At 45.4% G+C, this 26,568-nt stretch overlaps 1 protein-coding gene across 2 annotated transcripts in view; it reads left to right on the plus strand.

The window, feature by feature from the left end:
* The window catches only part of DPYSL2 (dihydropyrimidinase like 2), a 126,693-nt gene extending 113,457 nt beyond the window's left edge, over positions 1–13,236 (plus strand). For both annotated transcript variants that reach the window (XM_070607288.1, XM_008535477.2), the window contains exons 9-14: positions 1,853–2,009; positions 2,479–2,620; positions 4,669–4,839; positions 8,522–8,701; positions 9,256–9,421; positions 10,713–13,236. In XM_070607288.1, coding sequence (XP_070463389.1) covers positions 1,853–2,009; positions 2,479–2,620; positions 4,669–4,839; positions 8,522–8,701; positions 9,256–9,421; positions 10,713–10,804 — 908 coding nt within the window. In that variant the 3' untranslated portion in view covers positions 10,805–13,236. The remainder of the gene's footprint in view (positions 1–1,852; positions 2,010–2,478; positions 2,621–4,668; positions 4,840–8,521; positions 8,702–9,255; positions 9,422–10,712) is intronic.
* Positions 13,237–26,568: the final 13,332 nt, after the last annotated feature.

The following is a 26,568-nucleotide window of genomic DNA, read 5'->3' on the forward strand; positions in this document are numbered from 1 at the left end:
GGAACACTTGGCAAGACCCCTGTAGGGTAGGGGGTTAGCCCTGCGATGGGAGGAGGTGAGGAGAGGTGAATTCCTGGTGGTTGAAGGCTGGCCTGAGATTCATTTCCGGCTCTGATGCCTTTAACTAATGAAATAGTACACCCTTTAATCAATTTAACACATATTTATTGAGTGCCTACCGTGTGCAGGCAGATTCATTTTTTTCAGGGTATCTCCATCAAATGGAGAATCAAAAAATTCAAAACTGGGTGATTATTGGATTATTGGCGTGGAGGACGGGATTGAGTTTTGGGCACTGGTAAAGAAAAGATGGGCTTTGATGTGAACCCGGATAATGAAGGGCATCGGATGCTTCAGTGAGAGCTTTGTGTCTATCGTCGAAGGCAGAAGGGGTCCTTGGGGGCATTCTATGCAAGAGAATGGCATGGGAAGGCTGCGTTTTAGGAAGATCTCTCTGGAAGTGTCACGGAGAATGAATCCAGGGTTGGGAAAGCAAAAATAAATCTAAACTCTGTTGGTGAGTCTCTGCTGGGATGAGCTGGGGAGAAATGCCGGAGTCCTGATTTAAGGGAAGGTATGTGGAGAGGAAAGGAAAGGATGTATTTAAGGTGTTTAAAGCACTGGATTCGATGGGTAGAAATGATTCCCAGTGTTCTGGCTTGCATGCGAATGGACAGAAAAGAGGACATGATTGTAGCATCAGGGAATTGACATTCTTTCTTGACAATGTATTAAGTTAGACTAGGCTTCTGGAAACTCTGAGATCTCAGCAGTGTAACTGTGCAGAGTCCTTTATTTCTCACTCTTACAAAGTCTGCTATGAGTCTGACCCTCAAGGGCAGCTCCCTTCAGGTGGTAACTCAGGGATCCAGACTGTCTCTTGGGGGGATTTGGAGGGCTGTGTTTTGTTGTTAGTGCCGTGGGGTCAATTCCGACTCCTAGCGGCCCTGTGGATGGCAGAGCAGAACCCTGCCCGGTCCTCCTGCACCATCTTCTCACCTCCCAGCACTATATCAGACAATGCTTCGCTGCTATTCATAGAGTTTTCATGGCCAATTTTTTGGGAGGTGGGTGGCCAAGTCCTTCTTCCTAGTCTGTCTTAGTCTGGAAGCTCTGCTGAACCCTGTCCAGCATGGGTGACCCTACTGGTACTTAAAATCCCAGTGGCATAGCTTTCAGCATCACAGTAACATGCAGCCACCACAATATGACAACCAATAGATGAGTAGTGTGGTTCTCTGACCAGGAGACGATCCTGGGCTGCAGTGGTGAGAGCACCGAATCTTAACCACTAGACCACCAGGGCTGGCGGAGCACTGTGTACTTGCTCCCAGATGCTTCAGTCTGCTGATAACGCATCTAATTTCCCCTCTCAGCCCCGTAGCCAGAGCCAGATGCTGCCGGGGGACTGGGGCATGCTGGGACAGTAGGCAGAGTGTTTGGTGAACAGCAAGGTTAAGTTTGAGGTGCAATGGATCACCCCAAAATCAGTCTAGATGCCACTTGGGATGGGGTGCTTGAAGGCAGTCTGAGCTGGAGATTGGGAAAGGTTTGGGAATCTGCAGGAAAGGAGGTAGAATCTTTGGGATCACATAGGGAGAATGTGTTGAGTTAGAGGAGCAGGGGCCAAAGGTGAAATCTTAGGGAGCGCCTGTTAGATCGGTGACTTTGGCTGCCTGAGGTGTTTGACCTCCGCGAACGTCGGTTTCCTCACCTGTGAGCTGGGCTGGTGTCCTCTTTGAAGGGATGTTGGGAGCACTTGGCGTGCTGCTGGCCAGGGTGTGACTCCAGCAGCAGTGGTTTCCTGCCTCCCCCCTTCTACCGTATCCAGCTTTGTTGTTGTGTTTCTCAGGAACTGTAGTGTATGGTGAGCCCATCACCGCCAGCCTGGGGACTGATGGCTCCCACTACTGGAGCAAGAACTGGGCCAAGGCTGCTGCTTTCGTCACCTCCCCACCCCTGAGCCCCGACCCCACCACTCCGGACTTTCTGAACTCCTTGCTGTCCTGGTGAGTCTTGGCGACTTGTTCTCACTTTCCATTCTCAGTCGTTGCTCAGACCAGAGCGACCTGACGGGGTACACCGTCGTGGGCGAAAGCAGGCTTGCAGAGACACCCTTGTTCTCCACACTGGGATTGCTAAACGGGAACAGGAGATTATCACTCTGATGCTGTTCTGGGGGGAATTCCAGACGAAAACCTGGGCCATCTTGAAAGGCACCCAGAGGGGATGCATGGAGTATCAAGGATTCCACTGTGGGGCAGTGTCACCCGTCAGATACCTCACACGGTAGAGTTAGATACACAGCATTAAAAAGAAGCTTTGGTATCATTTCATGTCTTCCCAAATTTCCTATGTCCTGAGGGGAGGATAGGCTATTGCAAAGACTTTCAGTGGCCTGGCACATTAAAAAAGTATGTTCGAGGGTGATTTGAAGTCGAAGATTCGTTAAAAGCCAGTCTTCTGTTTTCCTTCCAGTGGAGATCTCCAGGTCACGGGCAGCGCCCATTGTACTTTCAACACTGCCCAGAAGGCTGTGGGGAAGGACAACTTCACCCTGATCCCTGAAGGCACCAATGGCACCGAGGAGCGGATGTCCGTCATCTGGGATAAGGCTGTGGTAAGGAGCAGTGGTCTCGCTCATGTGCTGGCCTCAGCTGTCCCCTGCCTCCTCAGCTGAGGGCCGTGGTCTCATTTAGGCCTTGAAATGGCAGTTGAGAAAATTCTAGAAGCTCGTACTTGAGTGACAATATTTGTTAAGTTTGGAAATCCAAGCCCACTCCCTTATAGGTCATTTCCTCTTAAATATTATATATGTATTTCTTATCATTATCATCTGTGGATCAGTGAAGACAGTCTTTAAAATATGACTTTTTTGATCACTCAGGAAAAAGCTTCCTTAGCAACCTGGTGACTTTCTCACTTAACCTTCTGCTCTTGGAAAAAGACTCAATTTCCTCAAAACTGTCATTTAGGGCCCTCTGGGCCTGGCACTTCTGCACACCGCAGGCTTCTGGCAGGCTAGCTGTGAACATACACCGACATGTAGGGGATCTTTGTGTGTTTTCATTTTCAGTGTTTTAAAACATAATAACAGAACAGGTTTTCTGTTTCTTAATGGATCTTTTAGATTATATAAACAATATGTTCTTATTCCAAAAAGAATAAGGAAGTAAATAAAAATCACTCATAGCACCATCTTTCAGATAGAACTACAATTAACATTTTGGCAAATGTCTTTCCATTTTTCGCCAGTGCAAGAGTGCCCATGTGTGTATGATGTGTGAGTGTGTAAATAACATCGGCATCATACAAACATTGTGGCCTGTTTTTAAAAACAATATATCATGAAGAGTCTCCACATTCCCATATAAAATTGAAAAACTTGGTTTTTAATAGCAGACTATTCAGTCTTAGTGCTGAACTGTAATTCATTTGAAATTCTTCAGTTGAAGATTTGTGTTGTTTCTGATTTTTTTACTGGGTTGAACATCCTTGTAAACACATCATTGGATGCATCTTTAATTATGCTTGTAGAAGAAATTTCCAGAAGTGGTCTTGCTGAGTCAAAGGGTCTATATTTTTAAGGCTTTTGTAATATATATTGTCAAGTTTCCTTCTGGAAAGATGGTACCAATTTATATGCTGCCAGCAGTGTATATGACTTTCCCCAGTTTCTTCTACCAGGTTCAATTTGGTATTATCATCAAAAAAGCCAAAAGTATTGCTGATTTCATTAGTGAATTTTGTATCTCGTTGTTTTATGTTTAATTTCTTCTATTGCTGATTAGAGTGAATATTTTTTCATACACTTGTTGGCCATTTGTATTTTCCTCTTTCTCTTAGTACCGGCTTATTTCCTTTGCCCATTTTTCTACTGGCTTTAGAGCGGGTTTCCTAACCCAGAGATACGCGCTCATTTCCTCAAATTCTGTGCTTAAAGGGAAGTGGAACACAAGTGGTGGAGACGAGAAAGTGCAGGGATGGACGTGAGGAGGCAGCATGGGCATCTGTGGCTTGCCACAGAAAGCTTGGACTGGGTTGAGTAGACCGGAAGCCTAAGCCTGCGCCTGAATTTTTGACAAGGGCGACCATTCAAGTCAAATGATATTTCCTGAGGAGACACTGTAGCTCCTTCAAATCTTTTTCTAACTTTTCTCTTTGAGATAATGATAGAGTCAGGGGAAGTTGCAAATAGAGGCCTGAGGGGTCCTGTGTACCCTTCACCCGTTTCCCCCATGGTCACATCTTACATAATTATCATGTGATATCAAAACCTGGAGGTTGACAATGGTGCAATGTGTGCGTATAGTTCTATGTCATTTTGTCACACAGATTCATGTAACCACCACTGCAGTCGAGATACAGATCTCCTCTGTCACCACAAAGACCCCCCTCATGCTGCCCCTTCATAGTCACAAGCACCCCTAACTCCTGGAGGAATCTTCTCCATCTCTTTAACTTTTTTATTTGGAGAATGTTATAATATAAATGAAATCATACAGTATGTGACCTTTTCAGATTGGCTTTTTCACTCAGCATGATGCCCTTAACATCCATCTAGTTGTTGTATCAGAAGTTTATTCCTTTTTATCTCTAAGTAGTGTTCTGTCCTTCAACTTTTTAACCTGCGTTTGGTGTGCTTGTGTGTGTGTGTTATGCTCTCAGGTCACTGGGAAGATGGACGAGAACCAGTTTGTGGCCGTGACCAGCACCAATGCAGCCAAAGTCTTCAACCTTTACCCCCGGAAAGGCCGCATTGCTGTGGGATCCGATGCTGACCTGGTCATCTGGGACCCCGACAGCATTAAAACCATCTCTGCCAAGACCCACAACAGCGTAAGGCCTGCTAACCATGCGGACACAATCCAAACTAATGACAGTCACAGAAAGAGACAGAGGCGAGGAGAATCCCCAGGATTTATGAAGAGAACTCACTGTGATAGGAATGAACTTTTCCCCAGGGTCTGTTATAGCTTGCAATGTGCTGAGAAAAAGGTAGCTATTTCTTTTTCTTTAGTGAGGTCAGTTTGGAATACCGTGGCCTCTGTATAGATAGATAGAGGTCTCTATCTATAGACCTTCCAAGTCTCCAAAGTCATACCTGGACAGCAGAAGCTTCTAGAAGTCAGGCACCATTCCATGTTAATGGTTTCATCCACCACCTCTCATGGCTGCACTTGGTACAAGCAATCTAAATAAAACCTTCAAATGTCCACTCCTGAGATGCCCACTGGGCACTCTTGTTATTTTAAGCCGCTATTTTCTCATGTCAGTGTTGCTGTAAGAAACCTAAATGACAGATGCTCTTATTGTCCTAAAAGAACGAATTGACTTTGACTTTTCCCCAAATAGAAGAAATGCCCCCAGCAGCCGGTTCTGATCATGATTTTAGAATCTGCAGTTTTGAGGTATCTCTTGCCTCTCGGTCTAGACTGCAGAGCTTGGGGATGTCCCGTCTCATTAATGGGACCCTGGGCAAGGGACTTCGTCACATCCCAGACTCCTCAGCTGAGGATGAGGGGTTTTAGACGAGGTCTCTGAGTCCTGTGATTCTGTGAGGTCCATGGGCATTAGGCAGAAGTGTTAGATACCAGTGGTTCTTCATATAAGAAATTGTGTGTGTTGGGCTGACCCAGTGGCTTAGTGGTTAAGTTCGCATGCTCTGCTTCAGTGGCCCAGCGTTACAGGTTTGGATCCTAGGCATGGACCCAGCACTGTTCATCAAGCCATGCTTTGGCAGCATCCCACATAAAAAAAAGACAGAGGAAGACTGGACAGATGTTAGTTCAGTGACAGTCTTCCTCAAGCAAAAAAAGAGGAAGATTGGCAACAGATGGTAGCTCAGGGCCAGTCTTCCTCTCTCACACACACACAGACACACACACACAAATTGTGTGTGTATGTGTATATGTTTGCGTGTATATGTATAAACAAATAAAATATTGTAGAAACATGGACAAAGGGAGAGCTTTGGAAAAGAAATGGGCATAGGACAGAAGTATTTTATGCCAGAAACTCATGAATTTTGAAGTGAATTCTTAATGACTGAAGAGAATATTCTAGAAAAAGTTCTAAATTGAATGATGGCTCAGTAGGAGTCTAATTCTAGACTGCCCATCCTAGATAGCCTCAGCCAGCAAGTTCTGACACCTCCCCAGAGCGCCATGACAGAGCAGGGGTGGGCTCTGGCGTCCCCCCAGGGCAGCCCTGAGCCCTTGGCCGGATCCCACTCTCTCCCCCTAGGGCAGAGGTACTTGGGCTGCGGGGCTCCCCTCGAGCTTCTGCTGGCATCTGTGGGTGCCTTCTGGGAAGGCTGCCCAGTGCTCAGCATTGATAGTTGACTTTTTTCCTCCTTCCCCACTGGCTGGCTTAGCTTTGCAGCATAGCCTTACAGCCACACTGATTTGTAATTTAGATCACAACTTCTTGGGGGTCCAGAATGGCTTCTTTATGGGCAGGGGTCCTAGAGTCCTGCCTAGTGAACCTACCTCTTCATAAGCGTTTAACATTACGGTCCCATTTACTCTTTCATTTGGCCTTCTCAATAAAGGGATGGTGTTATTATCCCAATTGGGAAGATAAATAAACAGAGGTTAGAGAGCTTAAGTGACCAGTCTAACGTTACATAGCTATTTTGCGGTAGAGCCAGAATTAGAACCCAAAATTGTGCAGGGCTCTTCCCTGCCAGACTGTGTGTGCAGCCTCTTGGTCAGGCTTAGATGGAGAAAATGCTTCCCCTCCCGTGCAGAGTCCCATCCCCAGAGGTAAGATGAAGGGCGAACTGGACTCTGTTTGAGCTGCAGATGACCCTGCCAGGGAGCTGGCATTTGGAGCTCTTAATATGGCAGAGAGAGGATGTGAAGGAGAGATGATTTGAGAAGACAGATTCTGCCTCTAGACATTCCACCTGGAACCTTTCCAGAGCAATAGCACTGCCCTACCCTTACCTCCAGGCAACCCATGTGGGAAACGTTGACTTCCAGAAGTGCCTCTTTTCCGTCCTTCTCTGTTTGAAGGAGCCACCATTAAACATGCCTGTGCAGCATTCATCATCCGGAGAATACAAATAGGAGGCTTTCCACGTGTAATATAGTGTTTCCTACCACGGGCTAATTAGCTTTAATTTGGAGCGTTTAGCTAACTGTTATTGACAACCCTGTTGCTAAGCCTCTGCGTGGATTTCCAGGCATCCAGCCAGATGAGTAATTTTAGGGAGCCTTGTGGATGTAGGTTAAAATGTCTACACCTGGTGAGCCAGGAAGCGTCGCTGCCTCCTGGTTTGACACAGGGTAGGTTCCAAACACCCTGATCTGCGACCTGACTGTTGCACTTATTAATGTTGTCACTTAGAGTCATGAACTGGTTCTTCCACTTTTCAAAAACTGGGAGATGGCCCACAGCTCTGCTGGGTGCTTGTCATCAGTCATTTACAGGCAACAAATTCAATATGTGCATCTTATGATGTCTGACGCTAAAGAGCTTGCAGACTTGTTGAGAAAGTGCAATAAAAACACAGTGAACAAATGAATGTTTTCTTAAATGCCTGCTGTGTGCTGAGTAGCGTGCCAGATGCTTGTGTTCATTTTATTTTGTGTGGTCCTGGCATTAGTCCTGTGAAGTGGGCCTTATTCCCTTCTAATGAGGAAGCTGAGACTCGGGAGTGTTAAGGACTTGAGTAAAGTCACACAACTGTCCAGTCGCAGACCTGAGATGTGAACCCAAGGCAAATGGCACCATGTCCGGGGTTGCCTCTGTTACTCCAGTAGGGCACAAGAAGAGCTTCTTAGAGTATAGACCATTAACTGTGTAATGACATGGAAAAGATACACTTGATGCAGCCCTGAAAGGACGGTGCCCACCCTTTCAAAGGTCGTTTCAGAGCCGACAGGATTCTCGTGGTGATCTGCACATGCAGGATGCTTTTTTTCCGTGTTGTCCTCTTCACATAAGCCTTGCGAGGGAGACGGATGAAATTAACTAAACCTCAAACATTTTATCGAAGGCGTGTCTCTTAGGTTACCACAGTCCTTTCATTTCGGGACTTCAGTTTAACCACATCGCTAACAGATTGGAAAACCAAGCAAGCCAGAGGGAAAGGTTACTCATGCATGGTCCATTTCGAGATTAAATTTAGAACTCGGTCAGAGAAGGCCTTTGGATTTTAATCTGATTGGAGCTTGAGTTTGTGAGAACCAAGTCACTGTTAATACAAGGAATTATTCTCTCTATATTTGTGTAGCATTTGCAAACTCTCAGACTTTTCCGTACAGTTTTTCTGTTCAATTATTCCCCCCCCCCCCCCAAATTTTTGAGAAGTAGGAAAAGACTATTCCACATTCTAGACAGGGAAATTAAGATGTAGCGATGAAGCGCCCGCTGGGGCGCCCAGTTGGGACAGGACCTCCTCCCTGGGCCTTTCTCGTGGGTGCATGATATCGCAGTGGGTACTTCCAGGCTGATGAGACCTGGCCGGGCTGGCAGGGCCTGTTCTAAAGCGCACTGTGCTCCCTTCCACTAGTCTCTCGAGTACAACATCTTTGAAGGCATGGAGTGCCGCGGCTCTCCACTGGTGGTCATCAGCCAGGGGAAGATTGTCCTGGAAGACGGCACCCTTCATGTCACTGAAGGCTCTGGGCGCTACGTCCCCCGGAAGCCCTTCCCTGATTTTGTTTACAAGCGTATCAAGGCAAGGAGCAGGGTGAGTAGCTCTGATCTTAGGAATTGTTTTTATCATGGATTAAGTTCAGTTCCATAAACACTAAGCACTTTGAGTCAGAATATTGAGGTGAGTATGGAGGATTCAGGAATAAGGGAAGCATGGTCTTTTTATTCCTGGAGTTCAGAATACCCGCGGGGGAGTCAGGCCTGTCCATAACCAGCCAGAATGAAGTGAAACTGCAGTATGTCCTGTGTTGAGGAGTGTGCAGAGAGGTTCAGAGGAGAGAACCACTCCTGTGGAGTCATGGGGGAAAGTGTCAAGGGGAGAGAGCATTTTGAGTTGGGTTTTGAAGTTTAAGTAGGAGTTTGACAAGTCAGAGAAGGGAGACAAGGGAATTCGGTAGAGAGAATGTCATGAGCATGGAAAATGTACAGTGTATTCAGGGCATGGTGAACAGTACCTGTCCTGAGGAGAGCCCTCCATCCTCACATCTCACAGCCTGTCCCAATCTCTCTTCCTTCCCCATCAGGAGGGTTGCTGGGGAGGCGTCCTCTGTGAATGCGCCTGAGTCTAGGGGCTCTTGTGTTTTGCAGCTGGCAGAGCTGAGAGGGGTCCCTCGCGGCCTGTATGACGGACCTGTGTGCGAGGTGTCTGTGACACCCAAGACAGTCACTCCAGCCTCCTCCGCTAAGACATCTCCTGCCAAGCAGCAGGCCCCACCTGTCCGGAACCTGCACCAGTCTGGATTCAGCTTGTCTGGTAAGGTTATGATTTGGTTGGGCCCACTTCTGCAGGGCCATGCTCGGTGGCGCTGGTGAGTCTAGAATCACTTTTGTAGAAGCAGCAGAAGCAGAGACGAATGGGACTCCCATTCTTCCCAAAGTGGGAAATACTAACACCACCGGAGATGTAATTCACGGCAAATGGCCAGCTGGGTTTCAGAATCTCAACATGGGTTGACATCACGTATAATGTCATGTTGCAGACACTGTGTAATACCTGGTGTATTAGGAGACAGTTTTTCAATGTGTTACGTCCATCATAAACAGGAGGTTGTGGTATTTCAAGACTCCTTTCCCCCCCCACCCAGGCAGTGTAATGTGGTAGTTCAGCTCGTGGAGTCTGGACTTTGAACAGCTTAACTTTGTAGCCCAGATGCTGGCTGTGCCTCACTCTCCTCGTCTGTGGAATGGGTATAACAGTAGCTACCTCATGGGCTGCTTGTGAGGATTACACGAGTTCCTAGAAACGCCAAGTGCCTAGAATAGAGCCGTGTGATCATTTTAGATATTTGCTTGGATAAAATTCGTAATGTCAGGGAGGTGAGAGGAAACGGTCTAGACTTTAGAGCTCCCCTACCTGCAAGTTCCTTCCATTTAGCCCATGACTGAAAACCTTCCACTTTCCCCGCTCCCTGTGCCAGATACACATCCAGATTTTTATGGCGTGTTCAAGAAACAGTTAAGCAGATAGATGTTTTTTTCTTGTCACATATACTGGTTTTGAGAAAGTTACCATATATGCCGTAAAGGGATTACCACAAAATTTAAAAGTAACGAACCTTAGTTTTGTCATAAAGTAAAGTGAATAATACAAATGTCTGTGCTGTCTTATCTCACCAGGCCGTTCAGATATAAGGAGGCATCCTTAGTCCTGCTTCTGCTCACACAGTGGATCTGGGCTCTTGGGGAACAGAATGCCAGACAGGGCTGCACCTTCCAAGAAGCCACACTCACTTTGACTAATGAGAATAGGGACAGGATGTGGTCCGAGTCAGTCCAGAGCCTGAAGTGCAGTGTTGTTCTATACGTGGTTGTGCTTTTTCACGTACTGGATCCGACCAGCATCTGTGAGGATTGCTCTATGCAGTCTGTGATTCTTTGGCTACTTGAGGCCTGTCCCTTTCTTTGTTTAAGCTTTCAGTGAGGTTTTGAGAGAAGGACGAAGAATGGGCCTGGTCCTTTTCCCCTCAGCTGAGCTGTGTCATTCGGGTTTAGAGCAGGAATTCTTGTGGCCGCGTCTGTGACCCTCGCCCCTCTCTCCTCTCCAGGTGCCCAGATCGACGACAACATCCCCCGCCGCACCACCCAGCGCATCGTGGCTCCCCCTGGTGGCCGTGCCAACATCACCAGCCTGGGCTAGACTGCCGGCCGCAGCCCACCTGGGCATGGGGGATGGGACACCTGAGGACATTCTGAGACTTCCTTCCTTTTTTTTTTTTTTTAAGAGCCTGTGATAGTTACTGTGGGGCAGCCAGTTCACGGGGGGGGGGGGCACCCTCTCGGGCCCTGCACTCCGTCCCTCACCCGGAGTCACTGATTTTGCTCACCTATTTCCCTACACATCTACAAATATCACACCCAGGTCTATTCACCAACCCCACACATGGAACTGCATCCAACACTCAGACATGCGAAACAAAGCAAATCACAACGAGGGTGTTTCTCATCGCCAGCCTCTGTTGTACTTGTTATCATCTTCCTTTTCATGGTGGGGAAGATAAAGTGAATTGCCCAGAGCTGCCTTTTTCTTTTTAAATTTTTAAAAAAGTTTTCTTTGTGGGGCTGGGGAAGGGTGGGTGGGGGACTGGGGAGAGGTTTTTTTTTTAATACTAAATTGGAAAGCCTAATTCAATATTAATACAAGGGGTTTGAACTGGACATCCTAATGATGCAATTATGTAACCACCAAGCTGATTCAGGCTGGTTGGCAAACTCATCATGTGCCTCCTGAGAGGCTCCAAAATGTCCACATCATCGTTCCGTAGTCTTCTGGGTCAACTGTTGATAACAAGGGCAGGTTTTCTTTTTGGCCTAGATTTTGCTGCAGATTAAATCTTTTGAGGACTCTCTTCTCCTCTCTTCTTTTCTGCTCTCTCTCTCTAGCTTCTTCATTCATGAATATTTTCACATGTCTGTCTCTTTCTTTGTGCCTCCTGCAGCCCTTGTCTCTGAGACGGTGTTTTTCTCTCCTTCCCATGTTGACTTCTCAGCTATCCGGGTCTACCATTTTACTGCGGCCCTAAGAACCTGCCTGGAAGCATGTGAACTTTGGCATCGCGACTGCGGGGATAACGCTGTCCTAGTCCATGTAAGCCTGGTGCTACCCACCCGCCACCACGAGGACATGTGTTTGAGTTGCAGACGCTTCCCAGGTTCAGGGAAGGGCCGAGTTACTCACCCACACCCTCACACGTGGGCCCAGAGTAGGACCTCAGACCGTGCTGAGATGTTAAAGAAGGCTGAGGCTACAGGACGTGAGAGTTTTTTCCTCCATGCAATGCTGACTGGCTAAAGGCATGATCAGATCTGTAAATTGAGCCCCAAACCCAAGTGACCCAACCAGCTTCAAGCCAGCCACCAGCTCAGAGATATTGAGCTAGTGGGAGTCTGGCCCTGAGGCCCTGCCAGTGCCCAGCTAGGTATCTTTGGGGATTCCAGAACACACTAGGGCTTCTCACTTCGGGGAAAAATTTTTTTTTCTATCCAATCATTTCCAAAGACATCATGCAATATAGGCAGGCCTTCTAAACTCAGAAAATCCTGGGGAAGTTTGACTTAAAGTCCATTTTACTTTGCAAGAGGAAAAATCTACTTAATGAGTGATACACACGTTGGAGCTATTGTGGGGAGAAAACCTTACAAACCAGACGTGTGGCCCCTTGGATGCCGCAGGTTATCCTGTATCTACATCCCCGCCTCTCCTGTCTCAGAGACCCTCCCACAGCTGCCTTTCTGCCCGTCCCTGCCTTTGCTGATCTGTGTTGCGTTTCCTTCCAGACATGTTTACAACTTCTCAGCAATGTCACGTTCGCAGGCTTTGATTAAACCAAATCTGCTTTTGTAAAGTGTAACCTAAAAACGTAGGTCAGCCCGTCACTATACTCTTCTCTCCACACGTTCTGCCTTTGGGGTTATGGTTGGGGTTATTTTTTGTTATTGTTGTTGTTTATTTGTTATTTTAAAAGTAAATTGCACTTTTAAAAAATAATTGGTTAACTTAATATATTTGCTTTTTTTTTTTTCTCACCTGCACTTCAAGGAAATTTGAACAAGTTGGAAAAAAAAATTTTTTGTTTCAATTCTAAGAAACACTTGCAGCTCCTCAGGATTCACTTGAGTCTTCCTGTTTTTCCTGTACTGGTCATGGTCATTTCGGTTTTTGGATTGTTCTCTTAACACAACTTAAAAGCTGAAGATTTCCGCAGGCTGTGTAAGCATGTTTCCCTGTGGGCTTGCTCTGTGTGTCTGTTCAATGAATGTCATATGTAAATGCTAAAATAAATTGACAGTGTCTCAGAACTGAGTAACTGCAGTGACTTGATGCTCTCAAACAGCGTAGGATTCAATAATAGATGGTTTTTAATCCTTGGAATTGTGATTGTGACCCATGAGTGGAGGAACTTTCAGTGCAAAAGCTGATAATGTGTGTAGCCAGAAGAGTACCTTTTTTTTGTAACCACTGTCTTAATGGCAAAATAATTATGGTAAAAAAACAAGTCTCGTGTTTATTCCTTAAAAACTCTGTGTTATATTACCATGGAACGCCTAATAAAGCAAAATGTGGTTGTTTCAGGGTGTGTCTGTGTTGAGATGTTCAAGGAGGGAGCTGCCTGGCCCGCCCTCCAGCGGGACTTCCCTTCCTGGAGCTTTAGCTGGCGTCTTGGGCCTCGTCTTGGTGACTCCACCCATTTAAGAGATTTCGCTGCATGCTGTTCTGTCCCTGTCGCTGAGGTCCAGTTCTAAGCAGAGCTCTGCATGGCAGAGCTGAGTGTCAGAAATCCATGGACTCCATCCTAGAGAGGCCACGCCAGCCTCCACTATCAAGCTGCAAACATGAGTTGGAAGTTGGAGTGGGTGGGACCGTATAGGTTAGTGTGAGGACCTCTCTGGGTTCCTGCATCCTTGCAGCTTGTTGACCCTGGAGAACCTGCAAACTACAGGGGGCCTGAAGATAAGAGACTGAGGTGTGTTGACCTGCATCCAGAGCTCAGTGAGGGAGCTGTTACGACACCAGAACATAAAGCACATGTTCTTCCATCCCCACACAAGTGCCAAGAAGGCCCACAGGAGCGAGGGCCACGCCAGCCCCAGCAGACTGGGAGCTTGGTTCCCACAGTCATCTTGTTAACCTGCACCAGTGCCACTGGTTCTGAAAACACTGAGTGAGGATGGTCTGCACTTGGGGCTCCTGGGCCCAACAAGCAGATGATGGTCTTTTTCACTTCCTTTCTCTTTTTGTTTTCTGCCAGCCCTGTCCAAACAAGATCTGAGGTGATTTACAAAAACATACGCTATACCAAGCTTTTATAAACAGTGTTTGATGAAGGAAGATAAGAGTAGGGAAAATAAGATAAGGCCTGGGAGGAAGCTGTGCGTGTTCCAGCAGCAAATACGAGAAAGGGAAACGTGGCCAGAAGCCACGAGACATGTCGAGGGACTGGAAGATAAAGTAGTCCTTCAGAAGGAACACAGATTCCTGGTCCTCAGCCCTGAGGACGAGTTCTGGATCCCCCAGTAACCAGCGTGGTGGGTCCAGGGCTGGCTCTTATCCTGCCTTCACTATGCCAGTGGCGGAGCACTGTGATCCAGGAAAAACGAATCCGTCCAGGAGAGGGGGCAGAAAGGCTCCCTCTGACATCTGTGGGACCTGCAACAAGAGTTAAAATGGAAATCCCAGGCCCACAGCCCATCTTCCTATTCCCACCCTGGCTTCCTCCCACCCCGAGGCAGGCCTCATGCTCAGGCCTGTGGACGCTTCAGTCCACGTGTCCGAACCCTGCCACAATCCCTAGCAAGCAGCCACCCCGAGGGCTGTCCACCTTAACTGTGAGTCTGCCCCCGACAGACGCAGCGGAGGGCCATCTAGGCTCTGGGAGTAGACTTGGGTCCATCTGAGAGGGGAGTTGCAGAAGGACGGCCAGAGAGCAGGTGCTCTAAAGAGGGAGTCCCATGGGTGCCACATGGCTAGACAATGGGGTGGGTCTATAACTCTTTGGTGATGTAATTTAACTCAAAGACATATTTTAGAGCCTCTGGAAAAAGTAAGTGGAATACATATCCTCAGGAAGTGTTTTGTATTGCCGTGAGTTGAAAATTATATTCTCTGACAGGTTTCTGTAGCACACATTCTGTAAGAAAGGGCAGATCTATTCCTTTCCCATCAACTGAGATGGGGTAAGTTTTCATGTGCTGCTGCTTAGGTATGTATTTTTCAGAAAACTGTTTAACTTCCTGGGGCCTTGTTTACCCTCTCTGCAAGATAGAGATGATGTTATCCACTTGACCTAACTCCCAGCTTAGAACGAAACCAGAAGGGGCGAGCCACAAATCAGATATGGTGTAGACTAGAGGATTGCCAAGGAGCGATGGGAAGCTGTTGGAGACAGTGTCCTGTGTCTCCTTCTAAAGTAGAATGAGATTAGCAGATGAAGACTGACGACCACACAGGTCTTTACAGGTCTTTAGTTGACTGCAGAGATCATAGAATGTGAGACATCAGAGACGGTGTCGATTGTTAAACAAAACAGTCTGTTGGTCAGAGTCACATTGCTAATAGCTGACATTTATTCCTATGTGACAGGCACTGCTCCAAGGGCATTCCACACATCAACTCAGTTCATGTTTGCAGCAACCCAGAAGAAGGCACCATTATTTTTCTATCTTGCAGATGAGATGGAAGCACAGAGACTTCAGCAACTTGCTCAGCACCAGGCTTTGAACCTCTTCCATCCGGGGCCAGTGGCCATGGTTTGATCACTGTTATTCCACTATCTCGTATGATAGGAAGGATGTGGGATAAGGAGAGAGGGAAAGTGCCAGAGAGTCAGACTGTGAGGGTGGTTAGGCAGACTCATGGAGGACAATCATGAACAAATGAGAGCCTTGCAGAAAAGAGTACAATGATCTCATGAAGCCAACAAACCTGGAGATAGATGAGCTCCAGGGGAGAAGGCATAAGCGGTCTATAAAACACACAGAAGGCAGGAGGGAAGTGGTTTAGAGGAGGGCAAAAAGTGTAAAGGAGAACAATAATAACTGGAATGCATTAAGTTTAACATATAAAACTTGGGGAAATTGTGTTGCTTTGGTGAAAAATTACAAGTATATGTGTACACACAAATGTACATATATACCATTAATTTTTATAAGGATCTCGAAAGAGTGAATAACGTCTATTGAAAATGCTTTGAAAAGGAGCAAAAGGGCGGGTAAATATGTCATCACTTCATGAGGATTTGATGTCAGGAGAGGGTTGGTGAGGGCAGGGAGAGGGCAGGCAGGGCCGCCCTTGGCAGTGAGGGGTGTGGCCTCTGCTTGGGGCTTGGGGCTCCCAGGGCTGGACATAAGGTGAGGAGCAGACGGAAGTCCCATTGGGAGGGTTGAAGACCAAATGCTACGCCATATAAAGTTTTAAGGTTCAAATAACTTATTACACTGAGATTATTTATGTGATTAGCTTTGGCAACTAAGCCTCATCCCCAACAGTCACACAAACAGTCCTCATCCTCATAAACTTCATCCCTCAACACAATCATCCGGCACCCTGGTGTGTGTGATGGGGATGGGGTGGAGGTCAGAGAGAAGTGGCCCAGACTCCTTCAATGATGACCTTGCCTGGGACTGGCTGTTTTCAGCTCTATCTTGGGCCTCTGGTAACACTGGGGACGCTTGATAGGACCCAAGTGTGGACCCCTCACTAAAGTCTTTGCTGTTACAGCACTGTAAGATCAATCCCTCCTCAGAGAAGACCGGAAGGTCGGTGGACTTTATGTTGAGGCTTTCTGTTTTCTTTTTAAAGATTGGCACCTGAGCTAACAACTGTTGCCAATCTTCTTTTTTTATTGCTTTTCTCCCCAAATCCCCCCAGTACATAGTTGTATACTTTAGCTGTGGGTCTTTCTAGTTGCGCTGTGTGGTATGTTGCCTCAGTGTGGCCTGGCCAGTGGAGCCATGTCCGTGCCCAGGATCCGAACTGGCGAAACCCTGAGCCACGGAGGCTGAGAGCGAACTTAACCACTCGGCCATGGGGCCGGCCCCTGAGGCTTTCCGTTTCTGATGGCTATTTCCCTTGATTGTTCCTATCACTCCAAAGGTTGGCCGTTTTTATCCCTCGGCAGTTCAAGAGGCCTCTGAGGGCACAAGAAGCTATTGCAAGAGGTCAACTTACTCTTGATGTTGTGCTCCCTCTGCTGGAGACACACATCTGTTATCTTTTACTACGTATTTAAGCCATAGGTGAATGTAGTTCAGGACTGTTTGTCTCTCAAGAGAACGAGGAGGGGAAGGGCTGGCCGTCTGCTGGGATGGACTGTGGCTGACCTTCCCAGATGTGGGGAGGTGGGCTCCCCACTTTATTATCCACTGTCTGACCAGCTCTCCTGTCCACTTGCTCCCACTACAGCCACTTTTTGATGTCAGACACCATCAGTGTTGTGACTTGGTTGGCCACTGGCTATTAGCCTCCCCCTAGCATCCCACCAGTACCCCATGGCAGGCACTTTAACTCTGGATAACGCCCCCTCCCTGCCCCCATAGCAGTCCTGCCAGCCAGCAGCCCCTGCATGGCTCTGTCTTGATCCAGAGCACCAACCCAAAGGACAGGGACAACTCCGTCATGGTGAAGGAAGGACCTCGGACTATTGCTGTATTGCTCCCTGGCAATCCACGCCATGTGCCAGATCATGCGGAATGAGACTTCACAGCCCATCCCAAACTTCTTGGCCTCCCTCCAGACCATGGCTGCATTCTAAGAGGCCCAAGTGCTAGTGTGTAACAGGGGACTGTGCAAATCCAGTCCATCACACCTTGTCTTCCTTTTTTTTCTCAGTTGTCGCCCACATGTTGTCATTCTGGGCACTATCCTTTATCCTCTATCCTCTGTCCATTTCTGTGCTCCTTCCCCTTGACCGAACCTCCCATTCCCAAACTCTGTGTGTGCTTCATGATCAACAGACTCACTCGTGTGATTCAGTAAACTCTCATCTTCACTGCACATTCTCCTCCACACTTTTGCCTTAAAAGAAAACCTAGTGGCCTTTTCTAAAGACAGAATTTCATCCTCGGTCTTCTCAAGAGGAGGTTCCTCTGCCTCTCACTGCCCACATTCTTCATGGTGGGAGGGGGCTGATGTGTGCTCAAGCCTCAATACTTCTTCCATCCCTCGCCATTTGGCTATGCTGCTCTCACACCCTGCTCACTGCTGTTAGCTACTGATTCTGAGACACTTCCTCTCATTCACTGAAGACTTCGGTATCAAACCATGGCATAGTTTTCTCTCCCCCACAACTCCTGTCATCAAGAGGAGGTACTTCAGCATCCATGCAGATGACTCATCCAGTATCCTAGACTTTCTGTCTGTGTTTCGTTCTCCATTCTACCTTAGCTATCTACTCCCTGGGCCATTTCATTTCCCCAAATGCTCTACTTGTTGAAATCACCAACACAACATCCCCACTCTGACCAATCCTCTGGTCCTTTTGATTTCCTTGTTCAAATACTTCCAATGTTCCTGTTCTTTGGCAGCACCAAGCCTTCCTGTCCACATTCCTCCTGTCTTCTCCTTCCGCTGGCTTCCTCCTGTCTCCCTCCCTATCCTACTTAGATTCCATGGTACATCATTTAATTCATCTTCTTGCCAACACCCTGTCCCTTGACCTTTGTCCTTTCATTGTATCCTCTCTGTCAAACTGTAGTCCTAGATGAGCCCAACCATCCTCCTCTCTAGCTTGGGGATGAACCACAGAGTTCTGCCAGAGAAAATTGCACAACTAGGCGAGTTGCTATCATGAGAAAATCATGACAGTAACTCCAACTGTACACTGAGCACTGAACACTTTCCAGGAATCCTGTTTTTTTAATTCACAGATATAGAAAGTCCTAGTTCTATATCCCAAATCTCTGTGCCTCTTTTCCCCATGTCCCCCTCAGGAGATGTTCTTGCCTCCCACTTCAAGACGAGAAAGATGTAAACCATCATGCAGAAACAGCTCTCTACCAGATGAATGGAACTGTCTGCAGCTGCACCCACTCACCCTCTCCTCTTCTCCAATCCCATGTTTTATCTACGTCAGTCCCTCTACCTGTGGCAGCTGCTTCCAGCTTCTCAGAAAACTTTCTGATCTATATCTTCGATCTCTCTCTCTCTACTGGCTGATTTTATCAATACTGAAACATGTTCAAATATCTTTTCTTTTAAAAGCCCGCTCTTAACTCTACGCTTCCGTTCTGGTACCACTCTATTTTCCCTCCCATCTTCAGAGCCAATTTTCTTGGATCAGGCATCCAGATTCACTGGATCCATGTTTCCACCTCCCATTTACTCTTTAACCTATTCAAATCCTGAATAGACCACAAAATGACCTCCCTGGTAAATCCAAGGGAGGCTTTTCCATCTTTATCTTACCTGACCTCTTATGGGCACTTGGTGCAGTTGACTCCTCCCTTCTTTCTTTGATGATCATGTCCTCATCTTATTTTCTGCCTATCTCTCCTGCCACTGTTCAGTATTCTTTGCCAGCCCTTTCTTCTCTAGTTGACCCGGTATTTAGAATCCTTCAAGTCTCTGTCATACCAGCCCTTTTTATTTCACTGCACTCAACATTCTCTCCCTAGGCAATCTCCTCTACTCTTAAGGTTCACTTTCTATCTATGGGATAAAGATTCCTAAGAGGTCATTATGTGATAATGACTTCTTTTCCAGGTCAAACCCATATATCTGACCGTTACTCAAAACTCACCTGCACAGTTTATGGTCACCTCAAACACATGTAAAACATGTAGCTCTTTGCCTTCTTTCCCTCACAGATCTGTTTCAACTTCAGTGTTTCATAAAATAGAAACCACACACCATTTAGTTGTTTCAAACCAAGGATCTGCTGGTCATCTTCAATTCCTACTTATCCTTCACTCATTCTGCACAAACTGTCTGCAAGATCTGTTAATTCTGCCTCTTCAGTGTCTCTCGAATCTATAGTCTTATCTCTATTCCGACTCTTATCCTCCCCCCTGCTCCCTTACCTTTAGTCCCAACTACCATTACTACTCTCCTCCGTGACTAAAGAACCTCTTAAGTGGTTTTATTGCATCCATTTTTGTTGTTTGTTTTGTTTGTGTTGATTGAAGTATAGAGACAAAAAATAGCACAGGTTTTAGGTGTAAAATTCATTGAATTTTCCAAATGTATATACCCATGTCAACAAAGCCCCAATTAAGATAGAGAATATTTCTCTCACCCAGAAAGTCGCCTTGTATGCCTGTCCAGTCAATCTCTGCCACAATAATCCAGCTGCAGCCTGGGGCAACCAGTCTTCTGATTTCTAGCACCCTAGTTTTGCTTTGCTCTTGTGGAATTTCATTACCCTCGAATCATAAAGCATGTACTCTTTTGTGTCCAGCTTCTTTTGCTCGGTGTAATGTTTATGAAAGTCAGTAAAACTTTCTTTTGTATTGGTGAGAAACATTTCACTCTATGAATATATCACAATTTGTCCATTAACCAGTGGGTGGATGTTTGGACTGTTTCCAGTTTCTGGCTATTGTGAATAAACCTGCTGTGCGTTTTTGTGCAGCTCATATTTTTTAGGTAGAGATACTTAGGAGTGGAATTGTTGGGTCATGATGTAGGTGTATGTTCACTTTTCTAAGGAATTGCCAAAATATTTTCCAGAGCAGTTGTACCATCAGTGCAATCACTGGCTATGTATGAGAATTCCAGTGGCTCTATAGCCTCGCCAACACTTGAAATGATCAGACTTTCACATTTCACCATTCTAGAGGTGAAATTGAGCACGTTTTCATGCATTTATTATTCATGTATTTCTTTCTTTTTTTGTGAAATGGCTGTTCAAGTCTTTTGCCCATTTTTATTGGACTCCTTGGGACTTATTTTTCTTTATATTCTTCATCTTATCACAAGATCTGGCTCACAATAGGTACTCAAAATCTGGATTTAGTGGAGCTAAATGCCATCTCATTCAAAGACCAGACATAGATGTTCCCTTGGCTACATTTTAATGGAATTGCCAAGACCTAGGCTTTGATGCTGGAGAAGAGCAATGGAGAAAGAAAGTGAACATGAGTCTACTAAAATTTCCTTTGTATCTTTTCTCATAGCCTTTTCCTCTGACTTACTTTACATTTTCAACTGGTTTTTCCCAACCAGGAGCGGCTGCTTACCTTGGAAAGCAGAACATACAGGAAAGTGTTTGGATGGAACCATAGAATCAATTGAACAATTAATCAGGTACAGACGCAGTACTGAGGTCAGCTAGTACATGCGTAGACTTAACAGGAACCATTTGGGTTGTAAAAAATGGTTTCTCCTCCCTAGGCCTTGCATGCTAATTTGAACTTTGTATTTCTTAGGTTTTATTTCATTAAATTCTTTATGTTATCTAAATGAAATCTCTGCTTCAGCCAGACTGGTCTTCTTACTATTTTCCAAACATTCTTGTCCCCTTCCTGTCCTGGTGTGAAGGGGACCTTTTGGCAAAATAATGCTTTGGAATTATCCCATGAGAGGTGATCCACGTCAGCGAGAGAGGTGAACGTTTCTTTAGTTTTTGCTTCCCCCTATAGTATGGGTGCTCCTCTCTGAAGATCCACCTCAAATGATGTAAAAACTGTTGTTCAGTGGGACTTGCTGGCTCAAGCTCAGGAAGTAGAACCAGATGAAGCCGATGACCCGAAGTGAGAAGATGGAAAAGGAGGGGTGTAGAGGAGGCACGGGAGAGAGATTCCTGGGAGCAGGCCATGAGGACCTGCCCCGATAGGAAGGTCCTGATAAAATAAGAAAGAAACATTTTCACCAGATATATCTATAATTAGCTGACGCAGTAAGACTGAGCTATTTCTTGTAGTTGACAGACCTTCCAAGACATTTTGAGCAGGTTACACATCTTTGTGTTTTTCTGCCTCAGTGCATTTGCCTGACACCACCCTTCTCCATTCTTTCGTTTGCCTCAGTATTTAATAGTAATACTGGTAATAATAATAATCATATAATAATACCAGTAGTAAATATAACTTAGTGAATGAAGGAGAAATTGTTAGCTCCATTTTATGGGTGAGGAAACCCAGGCTAAGAGAGGGTAAATAATGAGCCCAGCTCATATTCTTGGAATGACAAGATGTGGAATCCGTGTGTCTCATCCTGGCTCTTCTTGCTGAGTCATGAGAGGCGGTAGAGACTGATGGGTAGGAGGGGGCTCTGCAGCCAGGCTGTGTGGACACGAAACTATCTTAGCCATCTCTAGCTGGGTGCCTGGGCGAGCCATTGAACCTCTGTGCGTCTTTCCTCCTGTGTAAGGTGGGGATAAAAACAGTATAGACTTCGTCTGGTTGCCATGAGGCTTAAGTGGGTCAGCGTGTGAAGCGCACTTGGACCAGCACCTGGCCTGATGAGTGCTCGGCAGGGTAGTTATGGTTGCCATCACTGCACTGTTGGCTTTCCCTTCTTTGGCATCTTATGTATCAATATTCAGTCCTCACTTCTCAATAGTCAGTACTCAATAGTCAGTATTACACAGTAGATGCTCCCAATTTTACCTTATATGTGATTATCAGCTCTTTAAGAATAGAATCACATTGGGGTGGCCCGGTGGTGGAGTGGTTAAGTTCATGTGCTTGGCTTCAGTGGCCTGGGTTTGGATCCCGAGTGCAGCCTTATCACTGCTTATCGAGCCATGTTGTGGTGGGTGTCCCACATATAAAGTAGAGGAAGATGGGCACGGATGTTAGCTCAGCGCCACTCTTCCCCAGCAAAAAGAGGAGGGTTAGCAGCAAAAATTGGTGGTAATCAATATTTTCCACCCTGGAAATTTACAGTGAGGATTAAAGAAGTTATTACATGTGAAGTGCTTCGAGCAGTGCCTGGCCCATGATAAGCATTATATGAGTGCTTGCTATTGTTGTCCTTTTCTTTTTAAAGTGCATGTCTTATTTCCCAAAGTAAACTGTAAGCTTTTTGGAAAAATGACCTTTAAATGTCAGTGGCCAACTCAGCAACAAGTTGTTTTTTGCCAAGCAGATTCCAGCGCAGTTGTTCCAGGCCAAGAGGTGCTCCTTTGTGTCTTTCTTCTTGGTGGTAACTCAGCGACCCTGGCTCCTTTCATTCTCCGAAACCACCGTCCTTCATCCGTGGCCTCCAGTGTTGCCAGAAAAGGATGAGAGGAGATTTTTAGATCAGGCCTGGAAGTAGGTCTGTCACTTTTGCTTGCATTCCATTGGCCAGAACTCATTTCATGACTCACCCACATGCAAGCAGCTTGGGAAATAGAGGCTTCCTGTGTGCCCAGGACAACAATGAGACAGTCTGGTTAACATGGAGCATTGTCTCTGCCTTGGTGTGGTCCCCAAAGGAAAACTGGGGTGATAGAAGCAGAAGAGGGGTGGAAAAACTTATTGATGTCACTACCCTCGGATTAATTACAAGATTATTTGCAAGGTCCACGTGTCTCTCCACTAGATTATAATCTTATCACTTTCATCTTCAGAAAAATGGGAAACTGATTCCCAAACTGTTGAGTTATTTGCTCCAGACCGCACGGATTCTAGCTGTGCCTCAGAGCTCTCCCGGTTGTGGTCTCAGCTCCCAACACAATTGTCCTCAGGGTTCCATCCATAAATTCCTTTCCCTGGGGGCTTACTTGGCAGAGAGAAAAGGGAAGAGTGGTGTGAACTATGCAAAAACACATCCAGAATGCCCTCTAGTTGACAGTTTATGGAGAGCTGACCTCTACCAAACCTGGGGGCGTGTCCATACAAGAGAAAATGGATCAGATGAGGTCTCAGTCTAGAGAGGAAGGCAGACTTGTAAACAAACAATTGTGATTAGTGTTGTAACAGAACTATAAACCACGAGATACACAAGCAGGAAAATGTAGCTAATTGAAGAGATGAAAAATATTTCAAAAAGAATGAATAAGTCTTAAGAAATGAGAATAGGACAAAGAAAAAAGTGGAGAAGTCTGCTACTGCAGAGCAGCGGCCCACAGGCCTGTTCTACATAGAGCCTAGAGCCAATTCATCTCCAAGGGCTCTGATCTGATCCTTGAACCTTAACTTTCTATGTAAACTGTTTCAGGACCAAGGTAACTAGATGTCCTGCTTCTCTGCTCCTGCTGTTCATGCCCCAGGAAGTTTCAATCAGTTCTTAGTGACTCATTTGCAAATCCAATATGAGGCCACTTATTCAAATGCTATAATGTTCACAAAGGATTACTTTGTTGGAATTATTACTGCATTTTCTCTTCCTCATTCCTGGTTCTCCATCTTTTTCTCCACATGGCACCCTGCCACTCAGCTTCCACCCATTCCAGAGTGGGCAACCTGTCCTTCAGGTTCTTACTAGAAGAATGTCCTTCACCCGTTTGTCTTTAGATGCTTAATTCCACTTTAATAAGAGGTCCTGTCTGCTCTCACCATGCCCTTTTCCTCCTGGATGACTTACAGTGTGATAGTTTCAGTTGACAGAATATTTATTGAGGAATTTGAAATGAAACCTATTAAAACCTTAACTCTGGCAGGTTGCATGGTTTTTCCATTAGATGGCAGCAGTGTATGAGCTGTGCAACAGCAAGTTGCTGAGCCCTTGAAACAGAGCGTGAAAAGACCCCAGATTGCAACACCTAAGACAGTGAACAATCCAGATCCTCAGCAGGTACCCAGCCAGCCGTAGATGGATATGGGCCGTGTTCTATCTGTGAGGAGACCAGTGGATGACTCGGAGTTTGGAGAATTTTGTATAAATACAAAGTGTGTGTATAGATTTAATGAGAGTCACTAGAAAAGTTGATTACTAGGAGCCAAAGTCTCAGATGCCCCCACTAAGCAAGATGGTCTTTCTGTTATAAGCTGCCTGTTTGGTGAGAGAGTTTACAGTAGTGTTGTCAAGTAGCCAAGCAGCCACAGTGGAGTCAGGGGCTTTGTTTCCTCTCGTAGCCTGCTTTGGTGTTTCATGTCGATGTCCTGCAGTCAGGCCTCTCTTTCTCCCTCTGTCAATACAATACTGTAAAGTTGCCAGTGACTGATCAAACTGGTTACTATACTCCACCGCATTCCCTCTGTCCCCGATTCCTGCTCCTATGCCCAGGTTTGACTTTCTTATTATGCCTGATGTACAGGGGTGTGGGGCTACGTGTTGTCGTTTAGGACACCCCGGGAAGGATGGTCTTCCCACTAGAGAGTCATGTGTTGAAGCGGTCTTCCCTTTACATTCGTATTTTAAGAGAGTCAAGGCGGGGCCAGCTCCATGGCCCAGTGGTTAAATTCACGCGTGCGGCGGCCCAGGGTTCGGATCCTAGGCGCGGACATGGCACCACTCGTCAGGCCACGTTGAGGCGGCGTCCCACATCCCACAACTAGAAGGACCTGCAACTAAGATATACAACTATGTACGGCGGGGCCAGGGGGGAGGGGGTGGTTTGGGAAATAAAGCAGAAAAAAAAAAAAAAGATTGGAAGCAGTTGTTAGCCCAGGTGCCAATCTTTAAAAAAAAAAAAAAGAGAGTCAAGGCCTGTGGTAGATGGGATAGAAAATGCACTAGCTGCTTGTATACCACCGATGCAAATTCATTTATCTGTGCTGATTAAGGCTTTGTAGCCTAAGTAGACGGAACATAGAAGTAAGCTTTTTAAAACAATTTAAAAACAAGAGTAATACATGTTAAATGTAAAAAAATACTGAAAAAACAAAAAACACAAAGAAGGATATAATTTTGGTATATATATTCATATATTCCCCCACAAAACGTACATCATTCTGTATGTACTGGACAGAAATATTTTTTAGTTATAACATTTTTACTGGCTAGTTAGTACACCATTCTAAGGAAGTATAATGTAGTTGACCAATCCCCTATTATTGTTGTGGGTTTCCCTTTTTTTTGTTAGAATTAATTCTTTAATGAATATGCTTGCAGATAAATCTTTGTATTCGTTCATGATTTTAGCCTTAGTACAAATTGCTAGGAGCTGAGTTCTTTAGCTAAAAGGTAAGCCTGCTTTAAGACTTTCATATGCATTCTCAAAATGACCTTAAGAAGGTATTTCTATAAGTGCCCTCATATCCTCACTAACACTGAATATAACTTTAGAAATAATATTTGTTGATTTGATAGAGAAGAGTGTTCTATTTTTGTGTTATTATTATTTTTGGATTATTATTTCTCATCTTTGTTAGTCATTTGTGCTTATTCTTTGTGAATTGCACATTCATGTAATTTGTCCGTTTAAAAATTATAGTGATTATCTTTCATCTCATTGATTTCTGTGAAATCTTTGTATACAGATTATTTTATTTACCCTTTTTCTTTAATGTATTTGCAAATACTTCCCAATTTGTCGTTTGCTTTGCTTTTTAAAAGTTTTTAAAAAATGTGTTAATTTTTTAACAGCTGTGTTGAGGTATAATTGACATACACCAAACTATCCATATTTGAAGTGTACAGTTTAATGTTTGGACAGACTGATACTTTCATGAAACGATCACCACAAGAAAGATAATGAACATATGCCCCCTATGTTTCATTGGACCCATGCAATTCTTTCCTCTCTCCCCTCCCTGCCTCCTATCCCTATTCCCAGTCAGCCATTGATCTTCTTTCAGTCACTATCAGTTAATTTGCATTTTCTAGAATTTTCTAGAAATGGAATCCTATAGTACATATGATTCAATTTCCCTGGCTTCTTTCTTTTTGTCTGACTTCTTTTTCTCAGTGTGATTATTTTTATATTCATTCACGTTGTTCCATATATCAATAGTTCATTCTTTTTTATTGCTGGGGAGTGTTACCTTGCATGGATAAGTTATTTATCCATTCACTTGTTGATAGCCATTTGGATTTTTCTCTTGTATTTGGCTATTACAATAAAAACTGCCAAGAAATTTCAGGTGTAGTCTTTGTAT

The sequence above is a fragment of the Equus przewalskii genome, chromosome 2, assembly GCF_037783145.1.
Source record: "Equus przewalskii isolate Varuska chromosome 2, EquPr2, whole genome shotgun sequence".
Classification (NCBI taxonomy): Eukaryota; Metazoa; Chordata; class Mammalia; order Perissodactyla; family Equidae; genus Equus; species Equus przewalskii.